Source organism: Dreissena polymorpha, chromosome 6 (genome assembly GCF_020536995.1).
Source record: "Dreissena polymorpha isolate Duluth1 chromosome 6, UMN_Dpol_1.0, whole genome shotgun sequence".
Classification (NCBI taxonomy): domain Eukaryota; kingdom Metazoa; phylum Mollusca; class Bivalvia; order Myida; family Dreissenidae; genus Dreissena; species Dreissena polymorpha.
The window spans coordinates 52,745,186-52,768,088 of record NC_068360.1 but is presented as its reverse complement, the minus strand read 5'-3'; the positions used below and the strand labels follow the sequence as shown (position 1 = coordinate 52,768,088).

The 22,903-nt window shown below is 36.8% G+C and overlaps 2 protein-coding genes across 9 annotated transcripts in view; both read right to left on the bottom strand.

The window, feature by feature from the left end:
- The window catches only part of LOC127833413 (thimet oligopeptidase-like), a 388,329-nt gene that overhangs the window by 53,938 nt on the left and 311,488 nt on the right, over positions 1-22,903 (bottom strand). The window lies entirely within an intron of this gene.
- Positions 6,434-22,903, bottom strand: part of LOC127833422 (ATPase ASNA1 homolog) — a 33,391-nt gene continuing 16,921 nt past the window's right edge. Inside the window, exons 5-9 of one of the 6 annotated variants that reach the window (XR_008027407.1) lie at positions 20,780-20,930; positions 15,080-15,187; positions 12,582-12,782; positions 8,202-11,171; positions 6,434-8,056 (exon numbers count right to left, since the gene is read on the bottom strand). Coding sequence is in view for 1 of the 6 variants with exons in the window: in XM_052358656.1 (XP_052214616.1) it covers positions 11,043-11,171; positions 12,582-12,782; positions 15,080-15,187; positions 20,780-20,930 (589 nt within the window). In the remaining 5 variants the exon portion in view is untranslated. Of the gene's footprint in view, positions 11,172-12,581; positions 12,783-15,079; positions 15,188-20,779; positions 20,931-22,903 lie in introns of all 6 variants that reach the window. The other 5 variants (XR_008027405.1, XR_008027408.1, XR_008027406.1 and 2 more) reach the window with 5 other exon arrangements.

Here is a 22,903-nt window from a genome sequence, read left to right as displayed (position 1 = left end):
ACTCGGCTGAGATAGCATAAGAACAAATGTTCTGCCCAAGTATAAATTTGCGACTTTTACATGTACAATATTTGTTTAAAAAAATTATTTAATCTATTGACCTTGATAATAATAAGGAGCTACTGCTGCAAGAGGTGCATGTTGAATTTTAGTTCAATGGGTCAAAGATGAAGGTCTGAGGGCTCGTAAGGGGAAATTAGTTTCTGAAAACAGTAATGGCAATATTTTGACCTATGATCTCGTAAGCTGGTTGAATGGGTGGAAGAAAATATGCCTATGTATATTTTAGCCGCCAGATCAAAGAACGAAGCCACTGGTTCTTGTATCGTGAAATCAGTTGCCGCGCCATATAGAAATTGTATGATCATACAGGATCATACAAATTGGTATGCTGTTGTGACGATGGATGACCCTGTATGATTTTCAGAGTTCTAACGTCAACATCACAGGGACACCTTTGCTGCACCTCTGTTGAGCACAGTATTACAGTAGCTTACAACAGTGCATGCTGAATCTGTTGTGGGGTGATTGGCATATGTGTTCTATGGTTGTTCTAAGAATTTAGCCACAAACATGAGAAATTGGTTGCCATAGACTGCATGATATCTTTCGTGTTTCCGTGACTCCGATATTTGACTAGAATTGTTGTTCGGGTTTCCCGTTTTCACTTGTAAAGATGATTAAAAACTTTTTTTTGGCTCTTGTATAAACGTAATAGCACACACAATTACTGCAATAATTTAGATCTCTACAATGAAAATGTGCGATGTTAATTATTCATGGTCAAACTATGTAAATTTTCAAATTTCGAAGAAAATAATATTTAAACGAGCATTTAGACTTTGACTGCAAATTGTGTCGACTTTCTTACGTATGATTATATAAAATTGTTCTAGGGCCGTTTGTTCATTCATTAATCAATATAAGTGTAATACAATCAGAAAATTGCAGAAAACTATTTTTAATGTAAATATTATTACCGGTAATTTTTAGAAATGTAATATTTTTATTTTGTAGACAGAACATACTTTAATCTTAGATCTACCGGTATATATTTATATTTGTTTGAAAATGTTTCGAACCAATGAAAAGCATGATCAGCTGGTGGCGGGGCAGTTTTCCTTATAAGTATCAAGCAAAACTTTAAGAACACTTTAGAATTCACATTTTTTGTTGAATCTTTAAGAAACATGTGATATCGTGTTGCAGTTCAAAGAGTGTTTTTATTTGTTGGCAGTTTTCCATATATGGAAATAATGAATCCTTGTAAAAAGTCTCATGTTTTTTTCAATGTTCATGAAACTTTTCTAGAACCTCTATTGTAATGATATCCTGGCTGAGTTAGAAAAAGTTCCTTTTCATGAAAAAACAGTTGGGCAGTTTTCTTTATATAGTTAAAGAAAAATCTTGTAAACACCATAGAAGACATATTTTGTGACATATTAAAATTGCTCCAAACATTTGTTTAAATGATATCTTCTTGAAAAAGGTCACGGTCAGTTGAAAAATATTTGTGTACAATTCCCTTAAAGGGCTGTAATAAAACCTTTAAAAGTCTAATGTTTTGCAAATTAATAAAACTTTTATCAGAACATTTGTTTTCATGATATTGTTCTAACAATATCGCAGCCGAGTGCAAACATGTTTTTGGTTAAAATGTATGGTAAGAAGCCGCATTGATTATAGAAACATCACAAAAGCTGCTTACAACAGTTTGGATCCTTTGTTGCCAGGTGGGTGACCTAGGGCCTTTGTCCCTCTTGTTTCTCTTTGAATGCCCAACTATTAAATTTAACTTTTTAAGTGACTACAAATGCATCAAAATACCTATCTAAGTGGTAAAGGGTTAATGCATATGCGTCAAGTTTGATTCTGGATTAGCTCTTGCAGTCAGGGGGAGAATTTTGTTTTGGTCATAAATTACCATTTCAACGACAGTTGCCAACATTTTAATGCCTTTCGTTTTTGTAAGTTTTCTCAGATAAATAAGGGGCACAGCATTAATTTTAGGGGCCAAGGTCTCCTGTTTATTTATATTTCTGCTCCTTCGTATTGATCTGGATCAAAACTTTAGGCACATGCTTTAAGCTAGCTTTTCCAACTATATGCCTAATGTATCATTTTCCCAAAATGGCAGCATTGTTAATAAAATAAAAAGGCAGCCTGGTGGATAACATTTCAAATAGATAAAAAAAAAAAGCAGACTTGTGTTAGATCTGTTTGTCATAAAAATAAGACCATATTTATAATGAATTAATATTGAGAAATTGGGTTTAATCCATTTTCTTCACTAAAGCTCATCCAAGCGCGACACGCTGTTTTTCTAGTCTGTCACATGTCATCAACATTTACCTTGGAAACATGCTACAAACCAAGATTATTAAACCTTGATTGTAATTGTCTACTCGGGTTCTATTAAAAGTACTCCAAGCATACTTCAAAGTGCGGATTTTTTTCTAAAAAGTATCCTTGAGTATGGCCTGGATGCCTTAAGCATAATTACTGTACCCAAATTAACTTAAGATTACCCCAATACTTGTAAGTATTACAAGTCAACAAAACAAATTGAGCGCTATTAACCCATCAGATCATCGTTAAACTTTTTCAAAAGATATTTCTTGGATTGAAATCTTGGCCAAGTTCAAAACTGGGTCATGTGTGGTCACATCTAGGTTACAAGTTCAAGCTAAATACAAGAAGGCAATGATGTTACACTGATTGTACAAGACCTTCCAAACATAATTACAAGAGGCAATAGTTATTGCTCAATCTTCATGAAACTTATCGAGAACATATATTCAAATGCTGCCTCAAAACAAGTTCAGAATTTGGTCACATGGGGACACAAATATGTTCATTAAAAAACTGCTCTAGTTCTTATTTGACTATCTTTGTAAGTGGGTTTACTATCTTTGTAATTGGGTTCGTACTTATCATTTGTATCCAAGCAAATTCGTTGAATTGATATCCCCCACCAATATGCTTCTGGACACAAAAGTGTTATATTTGACACTCAAAAGAGCATTTTTTCAAGATACAAAGGGCCATAACTCAGTTATAAACAAATGGTGTACAATGCCATTTGTTCATCATCTTCTTATCCATACATATATTCATACCAAGTTTCAATGAAATCTGCCAATGCACTTCCAAGATATGGCTCCGGACACACAAAAAAGCATTTTTTTCAAGATACAAAGGGCCATAACTCCGTTATTAACAGATGGTGTACAATGTCATTTGGCGTGCATCATCCTCTTATCCATTTATATACTCATACCAAATTCAACTAGAGCTTTGTCACAGACGTGACGAATACCCCACATGCCGCATTGACACATTATATTTTGCACGTCTTCACAAAAAACAGCGGACACCATGCTTAATTTTTAAAACGCACCAAGTGACCCCTTGACCTAGTTTTTGACCCAGAAAGGCCCATGTTCTAACTTGGCCTTAAGATCATCTCCATAAAACTTCTGACAAAGTTTGGTGAAGATCAGATGTAAACTACTTGAATTAGAGAGCGGACACCATGCTGAATGTTAAAAAACGCACTAAGTGACCCCGTGACCTAGTTTTAGGCCCGGAATGGCCCATGTTCAAACTTGTCCTAGAGATCATTTAGATAAAACTTGTGACCAAGTTTGGTGAGGATTGGATGAAAACTACTTGAAGTAAAGAGCGGACACCATGCTCAATGTTTAAAACACACTAAGTGACCCTGTGACCTAGTTTTTGACCCGGCATGACCCATATTCAAACTTGACCTAGACATCATCTAGATACAACTTCTGACCAAGTTTGGTGAAGATTGGATGAGAACTACTTGAATTAGAGAGCGGACAACATTGTGATATTTAAAACGCACTAAGTGACCCCGTGACCTTGTTTTTGACCCGGCATGACCCATATTCAATCTTGCCCTAGACATTATCAAGATACAACTTCTGACCAATTTTGGTGAAGATTGGATAAAAACTACTTGAATAAGAGAGCGGACAACATGGTGAGGTTTAAAACACACTAAGTGACCCCGTGACCTAGTTTTTGACCCGGCATGGCCCATGTTCGAACTCGACCTACACATCATCTAGTTACAACTTCTGACCAAGTGTGGTGAAGATCGGATTTAAACTACTTGAAATATAGAGCGGACACCATGCTCATTGTGTACAAGATACTAAGTGACCCTGTGACCTAGTTCTTGATGTGGCATGGCCCATGTTCGAACTTGGCCTTCAGATCATCTAGATAAAATTTCTGACCAAGTTTGGTGAAGATTGGATGAAAACTACTTGAACAAGAGCACTGCCTTGCGGGTGCAGACCGCTCATCTATTTTCTTTTTAAAGGTGAAGGGACTCTCAATTTCAATCACAAAGGAGGGAGAGGTGGAGTGAAGAGGGGTGTATAGTGTGGGGGTGTGGACATTTCATTTAATACATTATCTTCCAAAAATGCGGAAAAAAATTGCAAAAAAAAGGAGGGGGGGGGAAGGGGATTCTTGGGTGCGATGGTTGGACGGTATTTCAAAAATAAAATAATAAAAATAAATATTTGTTTTTTAACCGTTTCAAAAAAAAAATTGGGTGGGTGGGGGGGGGGGGGTATAGTGTGAGCCTGTGAGGTGGACATTTGTGAGATGATCTTAAAAAAAAAAAAATTAAGGGGGGATTCGGGGGATGGGGGCACGGGGGGTGGTTTGGGTGGAGTCTATTGTGGTATGTCAGGTAAGAGTAGTTTTGTAAATGTATCAATCAAATCTAATCATAAATAAAGAAGTTATGGCAATTTTAGCAAAATTTAATAATTTGACCTTGAGAGTCAAGGTCACTCAAAGGTCAAGGTAAAATTCAACTTGCCAGGTACAGTAACCTCATGATAGCATGAAAGTATTTGAAGTTTGAAAGCAATAGCCTTGATACTTTAGAAGTAAAATGGATCGAAACACAAAATTTAACCATATATTCAAAGTTACTAAGTCAAAAAAGGACCATAATTCCGTAAAAATGACAAACAGAGTTATACAACTTGTCCTTTTAATGTACCCTTATGATAGTTTGCAAGTGTTCCAAGTATGAAAGCAATATCTATGATACTTTAGGGGTAAAGTGGACCAAAACACAAAACTTAACCAAATTTTCAATTTTCTAAGTATAAAGGGCCCATAATTCCGTCCAAATGTTAGTCAGAGTTACGTAACTTTGCCTGCACAGTCCCCTTATGATAGTTAATAAGTGTTGCAAGTATGAAAGCAATAGCTTTGATACTGTAGGAATAAAGTGGACCTAAACACAAAACTTAACCAAATTTTCAATTTTTTAAGTATAAAAAGGGCACATAATTCTGTCAAAATGCCAGTCAGAGTTACATAACTTTGCCTGCACAGTCCCCTTATGATAGTTAGTAAGTGTTGCAAGTATGAAAGCAATAGCTTTTGATACTTAAGGAATAAAATGGACCTAAACACAAAACTTAACCAAAATTTTCAATTTTCTAAGTATAAAAAGGGCACATAATTCTGTCAAAATGCACACCAGAGTTATCTAACTTTGCCTGCCCAGTCCCCTCATGAAAGTTAGTGAGTGTACCAAGTTTGAATGCAATATCATTGATACTTTCTGAGAAAAGTGGACCTAAACGCAAAACTTAACCGGACACCGACGCCAAGGTGATAATAGCTCATATTTTTTTTTCAAAAAATAGATGAGCTAATAAGAGAGAGGACACCATGCTGAAGGTTAAAAAACGCACTAAGTGACCCCGTGACCTAGTTTTTGACCCGGCAAGGCCCATGTTCGAACTCAGCCTTAAGATCATCTAGATACAACTTCTGACCAAGTTTGGTGAAGATTGGATGAAAACTACTTGAATTAGAGAGCAGACATGCTGAATGTTTAAAACGCACTAAGTGACCCCGTGACCTAGTTTTTGACCCGGCAAGGCCCATGTTTGAGCTTGGTCTAGACATCATGTAGTTACAACTTCTGACCAAGTTTGGTGAAGATCGGATGAAAACTACTTGAATTAGAGAGCGGACACTTAATACGGACCGACAGACAGACCGACTGACCAACAAGTTCCCTCATATATACCCCCCTAAACGTCGTTTGTGGGGGTATAATGAAATCCGCAAAACACTTGCAAGATATGGCTCTGGACGGACGGAAAGACGGACGGACAGACAACGCCAAAGCAATATCCCTATGGCGGGGGATAAATATTAACATAGCTTTGTTTAGGTAAAAAAAGTTATTTGATATGTACCTTTATCTCGGGTTTGTGACCTAGGGCCATTTTGGTCCTCTTCTAGTCTAAATTTCCTCCAGTTATCATTTCTATTTTGTTCAAAATAAGAGAATCATGCTGAAGAACTTTGCTGTAGAATATACAATACATGTATGTGGTAAAACAGCCTAAACAAACCTTAGTTTTGATTAACTTTATTGGCAATCTTTTTTAAATAAAACATGTTTTTAAATGACAAAGAAATAAATATCATGCACAACATACAATGTATGGTAACTTATAGACAAATCATTGCGGCCTGGTTGCTAAAAACTTAAACTGCAAATTAAGTCTGTTAACTGCAGACCAAAACAAGGGCTGTTTGTAAAACATGCATGCCCCCCATATGGGCTCTCCGTTGTAGTGACAGCCATTGTGTGAATATGTTTTTGTGTCACTGTATGTCAATGACCTGTGAAATGTATCCAATTAATAGTGCAAAAACCAATCAGGACCTATACTAATCAATTATATCCATTATATGATTGAGTCTTTGATTTTTTGGATTCCTTTCACACATTTTGACTTATTTGACAATATGTGAAACGTGCACACAATTTGTTATGTTTTATTTATTAATGGTAATGAAACATGTTATTTATAGCAGTTAACTCCCCTAGTCAATGACCACCATAGATAGCAATGCAATCTGATTAAAAATAGCCAAGGCTAGTGTTTTGTATTGGGCAAATGTGTATAAGTGCAACTTGACCACATGACCAGTATCATGTGTTTACCACACACAGAAGTCAGTTATGTAATAGACCATTAATTCCACTCCCAACTTTGGCCACTTGCCAAGATACTGACCAGTATCAGATGGGGTTGTGAAACTGTGTAAACAGTGAACACCAGTCCATGTAATACTGGCCTACCACTTGTACTAGTTGATTCGGAGTTAATACAGTAATGCATGTACAAATGAGACACTAAGCCTAAAAGTTAATTATATGTGCCTCTGAAAACTAACCAGACGAGTGGGTTGAAATTTACAATCTTTACTTGGCATTTGAGGAAATCTGAACTCTCAGGGTTTGGATAGAACATCCCCAAATTAACTTTTCTTTACACTGTTGTTATTTTTGTTCAATACACAAATATTAACCTAACTTTACAAATCCTGTACAGTAAAGGAAACTAAATCTAAGTTGATATTTTAATATGCTTGATCCTATTTATGTATTAACATTGTTTTATACATACAAACTGTGTTGCTGTTTTTCAATTAACAAGCAGATTAAAAATTAATTATATTTTTATGTATAATTTGAATTGACAAAATTAAATGCAAGTTGCGTAGCAAGAATTACATGTTTGATTTATTGTCAGTGAATCGTGACATTTTCTCAATGTTTCAGACCACCAGTTTGTCAAAGCTATCAACCGCTTGGATGGTCAAGCTAAATAGAATTGACCCAGCAAATCACAACTGTCCTGTTGCCATATAATATTATTACATATCATATTACATTGGTTTTTTAAATGTTGAATTCTCACGTCATTTCCATAAACATAGTATTTACTGGCACAGAAACAAAGGCTTATACATCATTATGAATTAACATGTGTCAAAAATTCAATTTGTAAGTCTCTTTACTGGACAGTGTGAAAACAGAATAAACTAGTGACCTGAAAATCAATAGGGGTCATCTGCCAGTCACGATCAATGTACCTATGAAGTGTCATGATCCTAGGCAAAAGCGTTCTTGAGTTATCATCCAAAAATCATTTTACTATTTCGGGTCACCGTGACCTTGACCTTTGACCTTGTGACCTCAAAATCAATAGGGGTCATCTGCGAGTCATGATCAATCTACCTATGAAGTTTCATGATCATAGGCATATGCGTTCTTGAGTTATCATCCGAAAACCATTTTACTATTTCGGGTCACCGTGACCTTGACCTTTGACCTAGTGACCTCAAAATCAATAGGGGTCATCTGCGAGTCTTGATCAATCTACCCATGAAGTTTCATGATCCTAGGCGTATGCATTCTTGAGTTATCATCTGGAAACCATTTTACTATTTCGGGTCACCGTGACCTTGACCTTTGACCTAGTGACCTCAAAATCAATAGGGGTCATCTGCGAGACATGATCAATCTACCCATGAAGTTTCATGATCCTAGGCGTATGCGTTCTTGAGTTATCATCCGGAAACCATTTTACTATTTCGGGTCACCGTTACCTTGACCTTTGACCTAGTGACCTCAAAATCAATAGGGGTCATCTGCGAGTCATGATCAATCTACCTATGAAGTTTCATGATCCTAGGCGTATGCGTTCTTGACTTATCATACGACAACCACCTGGTGGACGGACCGACCGACCTACCGACCGACCGACCGACATGAGCAAAGCAATATACCCCCTCTTCTTCGAAGGGGGGCATAATAAAATATATTGTAGAAGCAATTTTATTATCAAACATTACAAATTATTTCAGTGAATAAATTTATTTGCAATGAACACATATTAAAGGGTTAACAATAAAGTCACATAACTTAATCCATTATTAAACGGCTCTTCAAAATTTAAGCAAAAAGGCCCTTTCTATCAATTTTAAATATATAATTTTTACAACACACAATATAGACAAAACGCATATATTTAAATTTATAAATGGCATACAATTTTTCAAACAAAACTCCTGATAACCAGAATTTGTTCTCAACAATCAATGATCTTTATTACCTCTCAAATCGCATTACCTGCCTACAAATGGTTTTCCATACTTTGAGTTTTAAAACATAAAATATACTGGAACATATACTTACTCCAGACACCAAAATCTACAACTCCTCAACATTGACTGGAAATGTCTATCTTGAACTATTTAACCATATATAATCAGGAAATTTCAAAACACAATTTTAAACAGAGTCGCACCTGATTAAAGTAATTAATTGTCTACCATTAAACATTTATTGAATTTCATACATTATAATTCTCAGTTCTTGTATGCTACTCTCAAAATTTAGCAGAATTATACGCAAAACTTTAAATTTTTAAGGCCAGACAATTCTTAAGTTAATCAAAGTCCTGAAAAGGTACATATAAATTACACTTACAATACAATTCCTGAAGACTCAGGTATAAATAATACAACAAAGAGACTTCATTAATAAAATAATTAAGCCTCACCCTGGAAAAATGAGACTTAATGCCTGAGCGTAAAGTGTAGTCCCAGATTAGCCTGCGCAATCTGCACAGGATAATCAGAAATGACATTTTCAGCATTAACTAGAGCTTTGTCACAGACGTGACTAATACCCCCACATTCCGCATTGACAAAAAATATTTTGCATGTTGTCTTCACAAAAAACAGCAGACACCATGCTCAATGTTTAAAACGCACATAGTGACCCTGTGACCTAGTTTTTGACCCAGCATGGCCAATGTTCGAACTTGACCTACATATCTAGATACAACTTCTGACCAAGTGAGGTGAAGATCTGATGAAAACTACTTGAAGTAGAGAGCGGACACAATTCTCAATGTTTAAAACGCACTAAGTGACCCTGTGACCTAGTTTTTGACCTGCCATGACCCATGTTTGAACTTGGCCTAGACATCATCTAGATACAACTTCTGACTAAGTTTGGTGAAGCTAGGATGAAAACTACTTCAATTATAGAGCGGACACCATGCTCAATGTTTAAAACGCACTAAGTGACCCTGTGACCTAGTTTTTGACCCGGCACGACCCATATTCGAACTTGACCTAGGCATCATCTAGATACAACATCTGACCAAGTTTGGTGAAGATCTGATGAAAACAACTTGAAATAGAGAGCGGACACTAAATACCGACCGACCGACAAGCTCACTCCTATATACCCCCTAAACTTCGTTTGTGGGGGTATAATAATATTGTTATGCCCCAGATCGAATTATCAGGGGGTATATTGTTTTTGGCGTGTCTGTCTGACTGTCTGTCATTGTATGTGTGTGTATTTCCCAAAACTTTAACCTTGCTCATAAAATGAAAACTCTTGGGTTTATGTTCTTTAAACTTCACATGTGCAAGCATCTCATTGAGATCTACAATCGAACATGGTTTGAGGTCTCTAGGTCAAAGGTCAAGGTCACTGTGACCATTTTATTTCCCTAAAAAAATTCTTCTGTGCCGCATAAAAGCGCATTCTGTTATTCAATCACAGCTCTTGTTTGTTTAAAGGTATGCACAGGCAAACCTGTGACTTTGTACCCATGCTTTAACCCTTTCAGTGCTGGAACCGAATTTTGAAGGCCTTTGCAAACAGTTTGGATCCTGATGAGACGCCACAAAACGTGGCGTCTCATCAGGATCCAAACTGTTTGCTATTCTGATAGTATTCTTTGAAAAAAAATGAAGAAAAAGCTAATTTTTGAAATTCAGCAGACAACATTTTAGAAGACGACAAATATCCCAGCATGCAAAGGGTTAAGCAACATTATCCCAGAGTAACACCCATATAACCCTTTACCACTTAGATACTTATTATGATGCATTTGTAGTCCCTAAGAAAGTTAAAATTTAATTTAAGACCTTTCTTACTAGATTCAAGTTTTAAAGGCTTCATGTCCAACCCTAAGATACTGATGAGCAGCAAACAGCATAAAACCTGAACAGACTGCAATTACTTGCAGGTTGTTATGGGATTTTTCTGTTTGCCCTTATTTATAATTTTCACTATGCTTCTGAGTGGGAAAGGGTTAATATTGCTAGCATCAATGCCCCATCAATGTCCCTATGGTGGGTCATTTGTGTCACGTCTGATCAGGTTTGTATGGTTGCACCAGTAACTTGGAGAACGCCTTAATTTTGTCAACTCCCCGCACTTCATCTTCTTGCAGAGGCAGCTTGGTCACATTGAAGTCTTCGTACAGGTCAGCAATCTGAAACAGACATCAATCAACAGTGATTACCCTGCATACTTCATGACCATTAACCCTTTATCACTTTGAAACGTATTTTCACACATTTTTAGTCCCTTGAAAGTTATATTTATTTTAGGAACTTTCTCACTAGATTCAAGTTTTACAGCTTCATTTTGAAACTTAAGATACTGATGAGTAGCAAACAGCATAAAACCTGAACAGATTATGAGTTACTCGCAGGCTGTTCTGGTTTAATGCTGTTTGCACATAGCCATTTTCACTTTGCTTCTAAGTGGGAAAGGGTTAAGTCAAAATTTCTTATACCAGTTAAATATAATATTGAACTGTTCTTGTTGCTTCATTGCTACATGTCAAGTCCACAAAGTATGTAAGAAAACAGTTCTTGGACTGGATATGAAACGAACCTCGTTCCCAGATACCACAGCTTGATGCATGTGCGCTAACTGGATTTTTGTTAAAAAGATACTGCTTTAAAACAAAAACTCCATTAAAAGCGGAAAGTGTTGTCCCTAATTTGTTTGCGCAGACTGCACAGGCTAATATGGTTTGACATTTTGCTCACATGCATTAAGCCCCGTTTTCCCAGAACAAGGTTCAAATCATGGGTAGCCTATTCTGATTGGTACAAGTTTACATATTTGCCAAAAAAATGTGCTTGTTTGGAGAAAAATTGCTCATTTAACCCAATCCAAATGTCAATTTCTGGTTTGTTTGGCTGAAACTTGTCTTCATCAACCCCAAGCAAAGGTCAAGGTTAACACATTTGTCTGACATTGTTCTTTTCTTCGTTAAACCCCAAGTGAAGGTCAAGGATAGGCTAAAACGTCTTTATAAAATCCCAAGCAAAGGTCAAGGTTTTCTGCTTGGCCTCATATTTATAAATTCCAAGCAAATGTAAATTTGGGCTACTTGGCTTACTTTCTGTTCTTAAACCCAAAGCAAATTATTAAGGTGAAGCTGCTTGTCTAAAATTGTCTTCATAAAACCCCCAAGAAAAAGCCAAAGTAAGGCTGATAAGCTAAATTTTATGTACATAAACCCCAAGCAAAGGTATAATTTGGCGCCTTTCAATAAACTTGTCTTCGTAATGTCACTTATCTGATATGTTTTACTTCATGAAGGTAAGAAATTTTAAACAAGATGTGTTTGTAAATCACTATGTCCCCCCAATATATTTGACCTTTGACCTTGAAGGATGACCTTGACCTTTCACCACTCAAAATGTGCAGATCCATGAGATACACGTGCATGCCAAATATCAAGTTGCTATCTTCAATATTGCAAAAGTTATTGCCAATGTTAAATTTTGACACAAACAAACCAACAAACAGACAGGGCAAAAACAATATGTCCCCCCAGTCTATACGTTTGATTCAGTTATATGTCCAGAAAGTTTTATCATAATACCTGATCTAAATATTTCTTCTGTATCCTGTGGCGAGATATGCACATTTTGCAGGGTTCCTCACCCTTGGCAAGATACAACAGCTGGTTGACCACAACGTTGTGAGTGTCGATACCGAACTGCATGAGCTGCTGAACAAGTCTCTCAGTCTCATACAGAGACAAGAACTCTGCGATACACACGCATACGAATGTGGTCTGGTCCTGCAACAGACAGCATCCACACATACAACGGAGCCTTGCTCTGGGAAACGAGGCTTAATGCATGTGCATGAAGTCTTGTCTGCACAAGCTTATCAGGGACGACATTTTCTGCTTTTATGGTATTTTTCATTGAAAGGAAGTCTCAGTTTAGAAAATTTCAGTTAAAGCTAAGTGTTGTTCATAATAAGTATGTGCCCGTTTTTGCACACATATCCTTGTTTCCTATCTATTCGGCCACTTTCTATGATGTTATAAACTGTATATCCATTTATCCGCAAGTGTCGGAATTCTGAGCAAGTAACCAAATCATTTCCAATGGAAGTTCACGCTAAAACTTGTTTGTTATATATATTTGTAAATATATAGTGTTATTATTTTTTATTTTATTGTTTATCAACAATCTACAGCTTATAATATTCTGAAGTGGCCAAATAGATAGGAAAACATGAATGGGAATCTACACTTAAGGTATACTTCGATTGTACACAGTATATTTCTGTAGGTACTACTTAAGAGTTTCGGGAAGAGTTAATACTATTTGTATGATTGAATTCATGCTTTTTGTAAAATAATGATAGTCACCATAACATAATGACGGTATATTTAACCCTTACCCACTCAGAAGCAAAGTGAAAAGGCAATGTGCCAACAGCATAAAACCAGAACAGACTGCGAGTTACCGGTACTCGCAATCTGTTCAGGTCTTATGCTGTTTGCTGCTCATCAGTATCTAAGGTTCGGAAATAAAGCCTTTGAAATTTGAATATATTAAGAAAGGTATTCAATTAAATTTAACTTTCTAGGGGACAACAAATGCATCAAAATACATATCTAAGGGGTAAAGGGTTCAGTGAACAATGGAAGCTTTTATCGGGTAAACAGGGCCCTGTGTTGTCTTTATAAATTCAGACTAAAACAATATCTTACAACAAATCAGAATTGATCGATGTACAGCAAGTCATGAAATATTGGTCATATGAAGATCAAAGTTTTTTAAATGCTTTTCTGTGGTTTACAAGAAAATTGCAAGTATAAAAAAAGATCATCCAGTTTGTAAACAGTGAAAATTACCAGAGAAAATTATCAATAAAATTCACAGTGAAATTATGTTGTTTTTTAACGTCATCATGTTATAATTACCGTCATATCTTCAGTTAAACCCCTTTAAAAGAATTAAAAATGATAAAACAAAAAGACAAATTGTTCGTTTTGGTTAAAGTAAATTATCAGGACAAAATTTATTGCAAAAATAGTACCACTAATGGACTTAAAGCATGTTCAGATATCCACAAAATTGTTCAATAAGGAACATTTTGCATTTGCTTTCTTCACACTCCTTTAAATAAAAGATACAAACAGCTCACATTTCACATTATGTCAAATTTCTAAACAAACAATAACAAGTCCATACACATTGTTTTTATTTGTGAGCGTTAGCTCACAAATAATGTAGACGCAATTTTGCAAATCAGTACGGGCTTAACTACGCTAGGAACCGTAACCCGTGACTGCCTGTGTGGATAACTGCAGTACAATTAAGCAGACGACGAATTCTTAAAGCTACTACCGCATCTGCCTGTTTATAGTTCCCACTGGTACACTACATAGCGTGTATGTATTCAAAAGTATTTAACAGCTTGTAAGACAACATTGGCCAGTCTAGTGTTTATCATTGAAATCTGTACATATTGGCTGGTGTCAGGGATAACGGGGCTTAATGCATATCAAATAAGCTTAGCCTGTGCACACTGATTAGCTGAATCAATGATTTGAAGAAAAAACACATCTCGACCTGTGATTTATGACACACTCTTTATAAATTTGAATTGGTTGTGGTCATTTCAAACTTGCGATATAAAAAGCTATAACATAATTTTGAAAACTGAGTTGCGTCTAAGATTATACAACAGCGAACAAATTCAGTGCCTTCAGCGTTTTTCTCACCATTTTTGGAATGGGGCCGGTTCCTTTGGATTGGGAAAAAGAGCATCATTTTGATTAAAATTGGGAAATTAGTCTTGTTGTTTTTTTACTTATAAATAATTTAAAGTTGAGAATAACAGTGTCTTTAATATTATATTTACTAAGGTTGACTTTATAGAGATGGATGGGAGATAAACTCAACATAGGGATTTATTGAAATTGTGTATTTATTTTTTTGGAACCTTCCATTTTGAATTTTAAGGTCCCATTGGGATAGCACTTTCTTTTTGCAATTGGGAATGGGTCCCTATTACAAAAGCTTATTTGAACGAAAAACAACAACACGTCACACTCAGACATTCTGTTCAACTTACTGGGTTTTTGAACTGCTCGTTAACCTGGCGGATGGTGGCCATCATGTCATCTAGCTTGCCTGACATGTCGTCTGCGTTCATGTCCGCCATTCCCATCATGTTGCCCATCTGAAAACACAACAATCACTTTGCAAGCAATTCGTTGGATTTATATTCCAGGGAAAATAAATTTTGTTTATTGAAGGTGACAAAAGGATGAATAGGGCAATAACTAACAAGAGCTGTCTCCAGGATGACAAATGCCCCCAATAAGCGCTTTGATAGAAGTTATGCACTAAGTGACCCCGTGACCTAGTGTTTGACCCGGCATGACCCATATTAAAACTTGGCCAAGATATTGTCTAGATAAAACTTCTGACCAAGTTTGGTAAAGATCGGATAAACTTTTTGAATTAGAGAGTGTACACCATGCTAAATCCTTGAAATGCACTCAGTGACCACGTGACCTAGTTTTTGACCTGGCATGACCCATATTCGAACTTGACCTAGATATTGTCTAGATACAACTTCTGACCAAGTTTGGTAAAGATCGGATGAAAACTATTTGAATTAGAGAGCGGACACCATGCTAAATCCTTGAAATGCACTAAGTGACCCCGTGACCTAGTTTTTTAACCGGCATGACCCATATTCGAACTTGACCTAGATATTGTCAAGATACAACTTCTGACCTAGTTTGGTAAAAGATTGGATGAAAACTATTTGAATTAGAGAGCGGACACGAAAAGTGTGACAGACTGACGGACAGTGCGAAAACTATATACCCCCTTTTCTTCGAAAGGGGGCATAAAAATTATCTATAGTGTATAATAATTGTTTATATGCATTGAAATTCTTATAATTGATATCTGGCACTTTGCAAACTTTTGAGCCTTGCTCCAGCTGGGAAGAATTTTTCTTTTAAAAGAAGTCTCTTCTTAGTTTGAAACCAGTTAAGGAGGAAAGTGTTGTCCCTGATACACAAATGTAAGCCTGTGCGGATTGCACAGGCTAATCTGGGATGAAACTTTATGCACATGCATTAAATCCTGTTTCCCATAGCTAGGCTAATTTGTTATAAACCATGGTAAGTGCTGGGCTCAGATTCACTTACCTCCTTATGGAACACTTAAGAAATGTGAGAAACACATCTTATCATCTCAGCCTTGGACTTTTTTGTTTTAACCCTTTCCCATTCAGATGCAAAGTGGAAATGGCTATGTGCAAACAGCATAAAACTAGAACAGCCTGGGAGTAACTTGCAGTGTGTTTAGGTTTTATGCTGTTTGCTGCTCATCAGTATATAACTTATTATGATTGGAAATGAAGCCTTTACAACTTGAATCTAGTAAGAAAGATTTTTAATAAAATTTTACTTTCTAAGGGACTAAAAACACAACAAAATACGTATCTAAGTGGTAAAAGGTTGAGGCACTTGCAAGGAATAAATATTCGCACAAATATTAAATATCAAATTCTGTAAGCAGAAAAACTTTTGAATTGAAAGTTTTATTTGAAAGTTTAGTACAACTTAGGTAAACATTTCCTAGGAACATCAGGCCAATAATTTTAAATAAAGGAGTGGTCGTTTTACCTTATGCCATGTGGGAACGGTACGATAAACATACAATTAACATACAATCAACATACAATTATCTTAAGAAAACCCAAAACACATGTAATTCCAGATGGCACCAAACATGACTGCCAGAAGAATTAAAGCACCTTATTCAGGAATGGAATGATCAACTATTTATCTACATGAACGTCTGTCAGCCCTTTGACAAAGCCAGTAAACTGCACGAGGTCCAAGTGCATTTTCTAGTATACTGGTAGTCACGAACTATGTTCCCCGTGACACACAACACATGTTGCTACAAAGGCATCCGACCATATTTTAGTCTATAGCCACAGTAAAAATGCCTTCCATAACAATCACCTACAAACTCTGTCATTCAGTTAAAGGAGTTGAACATACACCCATATGGAATTATATGGGCCAGGCTCTGTGAAAAGGGGGTTTAATGCATTTGTGTAAAGTGTTTCCCCCGATTAGCCTGTGCATACTGCATCAGGGACCACACTTTCCGCTTTTATTGTATTTTTGTTGAAAGGAAGATCGTTGAAAGGAAGACTGTTCTTGGCTAACATTCAGTTAAAAGGCAGAAAGTGTCGTCCCTGACTGCGAAATGCACATGCTAATCTGGGACGACACTTTACGCACATGCATTAAACCCTCTTTTCACAGAGCGCGGACCATTATATTCTATAGTGGAAAAAAGAAGATGGCCATAATTTTGCCAGTACTTATTGCAGTTAAGATTGCTTTCTTTACCAACATTTCCATATAAAGGTCATTCCACTGTCAAGTAAGATCCACAAAAGAGTTCAATAGGAGTTGAAAACCCAAAATATTTGGACTATATTATATTCCATAATGGAAAAGCAGATAACTGGCCACAATTCTATCAAAACTTTTCACAGGTAAACTTCCTTCCTTCACCATCATCCTCAATAAAAGGTCATCAAACTCTGAAAGTTTGAGAAAGATTCACCCACAAATTAAAAAGCACTTAAAAATACAAAAGCAGGCAGATGACCGAAATTCTGCCAAATATCATAGCAGCCAACATTTCTTTCCTCAAGATCATTTGTACATAAAGGTCATTAAACTGTGAAAGATTGAGCAAGATCTACCATGTAATAATAGAGCAGTTAAGAACACAGTCTTGAGGCAACTATTCATTATATGTTTGAAAAACAGAAAAAGTAACATAATTCTCACAAAAAATCATTGCAGCCCAAATTCCTGTTTTTTTAATCATGTCTGCATTGAGTTTATTCATCTGAGAAAATTTGAGCGAGATGCGACCATTTTTAAATAGAGGATTTCTAAATAAAATATTTGGGACGCAGGTACAAAAGTACAGACATAATATTATGGAAACAAGGGCTGTTTGTAAAACATGCATGCCCCCCATATGGGCTCTCCGTTGTAGTGACAGCCATTGTGTGAATATGTTTTTTGTCACTGTATGTCAATGACCTGTGAAATGTATCCAATTAATAGTGCAAAAACCAATCAGGACCTATACTAAACAATTATATCCATTATATGATTGAGTCTTTGATTTTTTGGATTCCTTTCACACATTTTGACTTATTTGACAATATGTGAAACGTGCACACAATTTGTTATGTTTTATTTATTAATGGTAATGAAACATGTTATTTATAGCAGTTAACTCCCCTAGTCAATGACCACCATAGATAGCAATGTAATCTGATTAAAAATAGCCAAGGCTAGTGTTGTGTATTGGGCAAATGTATATAAGTGCAACTTGACCACATGACCAGTATCATGTGTTTACCACACACAGAAGTCAGTTATGTAATAGACCATTAATTCCACTCCCAACTTTGGCCACTTGCCAAGAAACTGACCAGTATCAGATGGGATTGTGAAACTGTGTAAACAGTGAACACCAGTCCATGTAATACTGGCCTACCACTTGTACTAGTTGATTTGGAGTTAATACAGTAATGCATGTACAAATGAGACACTAAGCCTAAAAGTTAATTATATGTGCCTCTGAAAACTAACCAGACGAGTGGGTTGAAATTTACAATCTTTACTTGGCATTTGAGGAAATCTGAACTCTCAGGGTTTGGATAGAACATCCCCAAATTAACTTTTCTTTACACTGTTGTTATTTTTGTTCAATACACAAATATTAACCTAACTTTACAAATCCTGTACAGTAAAGGAAACTAAATCTAAGTTGATATTTTAATATGCTTGATCCTATTTATGTATTAACATTGTTTTATACATACAAACTGTGTTGCTGTTTTTCAATTAACAAGCAGATTAAAAATTAATTATATTTTTATGTATAATTTGAATTGACAAAATTAAATGCAAGTTGCGTAGCAAGAATTACATGTTTGATTTATTGTCAGTGAATCGTGACATTTTCTCAATGTTTCAGACCACCAGTTTGTCAAAGCTATCAACCGCTTGGATGGTCAAGCTAAATAGAATTGACCCAGCAAATCACAACTGTCCTATTGCCATATAATATTACATATCATATTACATTGGTTTTTTAAATGTTGAATTCTCACGTCATTTCCATAAACATAGTATTTACTGGCACAGAAACAAAGGCTTATACATCATTATGAATTAACATGTGTCAAAAATTCAATTTGTAAGTCTCTTTACTGGACAGTGTGAAAACAGAATAAACTAGTGACCTGAAAATCAATAGGGGTCATCTGCGAGTCACGATCAATGTACCTATGAAGTGTCATGATCCTAGGCAAAAGCGTTCTTGAGTTATCATCCAAAAATCATTTTACTATTTCGGGTCACCATGACCTTGACCTTTGACCTTGTGACCTCAAAATCAATAGGGGTCATCTGCGAGTCATGATCAATCTACCTATGAAGTTTCATGATCCTAGGCATATGCGTTCTTGAGTTATCATCCGAAAACCATTTTACTATTTCGGGTCACCGTGACCTTGACCTTTGACCTAGTGACCTCAAAATCAATAGGGGTCATCTGCGAGTCTTGATCAATCTACCCATGAAGTTTCATGATCCTAGGCGTATGCATTCTTGAGTTATCATCCGGAAACCATTTTACTATTTCGGGTCACCGTGACCTTGACCTTTGACCTAGTGACCTCAAAATCAATAGGAGTCATCTGCGAGTCATGATCAATCTACCCATGAAGTTTCATGATCCTAGGCGTATGCATTCTTGAGTTATCATCCGGAAACCATTTTACTATTGCGGGTCACCGTGACCTTGACCTTTGAACTAGTGACCTCAAAATTAATTGGGGTCATCTGCAAGTCATGATCAATCTACCCATGAAGTTTCATGATCCTAGGCGTATGCGTTCTTGAGTTATCAACCGAAAACCATTTTACTATTTCGGGTCACCGTGACCTTGACCTTTGACCTAGTGACCTCAAAATCAATAGGGGTCATCTGTGAGTCATGATCAATCTACCTATGAAGTTTCATGATCCTAGGCGTATGCGTTCTTGACTTATCATACGACAACCACCTGGTGGACGGACCGACCGACCTACCGACCAACCTACCGACCTACCGACCGACCGACTGACATGAGCAAAGCAATATACCCCCTCTTCTTCGAAGGGGGGCATAATAAAAGTGAAATGCTGATACAAATTAACATCAAGTTTTCATTTGTAGTTGACTTCATTTGAAATAGGGCCAAATATAGTAATATGATGAATTTTCCCAGACATTAACTTTCTGATAATACAGCTCTCCTTTATTCGGCACTATTATTAAACCCTCACCAAATATATAAATGGCCTGACTTGAAACCTGTACCCGAGATATAAATGGTCCGACTTGAAACCCGTGCCTGAGATATAAATGGCCTGACTTGAAACCCGTTCCTGAGATATAAATGGCCTGACTTGAAACCCATACCTGAGATATAAATGGTCCAAATTGAAACCGTAACCAGAGATATAAATGGCTCGACTTGAAAGCCGTGCCTGAGATATAAATGGCCCACCTTGAAACCTGTACCTGAGAAATAAATGGCCCACCTTGAAACCTGTACCTGAGATATTAATGGCCAGACTTGAAACCTGTACCCGAGATATTAATGGCCCAACTTTAAACACGTACCTGAGATATAAATGGCCAAACTTGAAACCCGTACCTGAGATATAAAAGGTCCAACTTGGTTCTTGAGTCTGAGGAGTTTTCCCAGCCCCTTCTCTGCGACTGTGGGGAAGGAGAGGAGGCGCAGGGTGTGACCGGTTGGGGCCGTGTCAAACACGACCACAGAGAAGTTCATTGTCTTCACCAATCTGGAAAAAAGAAAGCCTCGCCCTTTAAGCCTCATTCTGAGAACAACGGGCTTCATGCATGCGCATTTAGTGTCGTCCAGATAAGGGGCAACAGTCTGCCTACTCTGCTTTTTTGTTCAGGATAGACTTCCTATAAATAAATTTTTTAATTAAAGTGGAAAGTGTAGTCCCTTATTAGCCAGTGCAGATCGCACAGGCTTATCTATGATAAAACTTTCAGCATATGCGTCAAACCCAGTCTCTCAGAACAAGGCTCATTGTAAACAAGAGATGTGTTCGTCAGAAACACAATACCCCCTATTGCGCCGCTTTGGACAATTTTTTTTTTGACATTTGACCTTGAAGTATGACCTTGACCTTGAAATTCCACCACTAAAAATGTGCAGCTTCATGAGAACACCGCTTTGAATTGTTTAATTTTTTTTTTACCTTTGACCTTAAAGGATGACCTTGACCTTTAACTTCCACCACTCAAAATGTGCAGCTTCATGAGATACACATGCATGCCATATAAAGTTGCTATCTTTAATATTGAAAAAGTTATAGCCAATGTTAAAGTTTTCGGAAGGACAGACGCCATATATTTGACATTTGACCTTGAAGATTGACCTTCACCTTCACCTTTCACCACTGAAAATGTGCAGCTCCGTGAGATGCACATGCATGCCAAATACCAAGTTGCTATCTTAAATATTGAAAAAGTTATGGCCAATGTTAAAGTTTTCGGACCGACAGACGCCATATATTTGACATTTTACCTTTAAGGATGACCTTGACCTTCACCTTTCACCACTCAAAATGTTCAGCTCCATGAGATACACATGCATGCCAAATATCAAGTTGCTATCTTCAATAGTGAACAAGTTATGGCCAATGTTAAAGTTTTTGGACAGACAGACAGACGCCATATATTAGAAATTTGACCTTGAAGGATGACCTTGACCTTTCACCACTCAAAATGTGCAGCGACGTGAGATGCACATGCATGCCAAATATCAAGTTGCTATCTTCAATATTGAAAAAGTTATGGCCATTAAAGTTTTCGGACGGACGGACAGACTGACTTACATACACACATTTTGACATACTGACAATCTGACGGACAGTTCAACTGCTATATGCCACCCTACCCGGGGGCATAAAAATGTGCCCATGTGAGGACAAAGGGTGTGACGGATAGGGGCTGTGTCAAACACAACCACCAAGGTCATCGTCTTTACCAACCTGGACAATGGAGATAGAAAGACTTAGCTTTAAAGCGTCCATCTAAGAAAACTAGGCTTGATTTGTGCGCATTAAAGAGTTGTCATAGATAAGTCCAGGGTTTTACGGGCCGCGATATTCTGCGTCAAATACGCATAAAATGCCAGTCAGGACCCGTCACATTTGTTAATTTGCGTCCCATGGGACGCACAATCATTTCAACGTATTGGTTCTCGTAATATCAACAAGAAACTCTGAAAGACAACTGCAGTACATAATTTTCTAGAAGGATGTACGAGTTGTCTCGCTTGTTGATTTGTCAACCAATCGTGTTATCGCGCACCTGCTGTTGCTAGGTGCAAAGTCCCGAATTGAGATTACATTGCGTAAATGTGAGCTATTTATGTCGCTTTGAAAGAAAAGCTTACTGAGGTTACGATAGCGTATTATCTGGCAAGCAAGATTAAACTATCAAAATAAATACAATCTTTAATTTTATAGGTGTGTGTTAAATCTCAGCTATTATTTACGTAAATAATAAATTACTACACATACTTTAAACTAAATGACTTTGACACAGCCAGCATATTTAGCATACATTTGCTGCTTGTAACTCAAATGGCATGCATTTAAATATTACCTTTTTGGTCTGCAAAAATGTCAAAACAAGGTGACCTAGGGGCATTCTAGGACCATGCACGCGTGAATGACAGGAGTGCTATACTACTAATATATCACTAAGTTATATTGGGACCCCCATTTTTATTGAC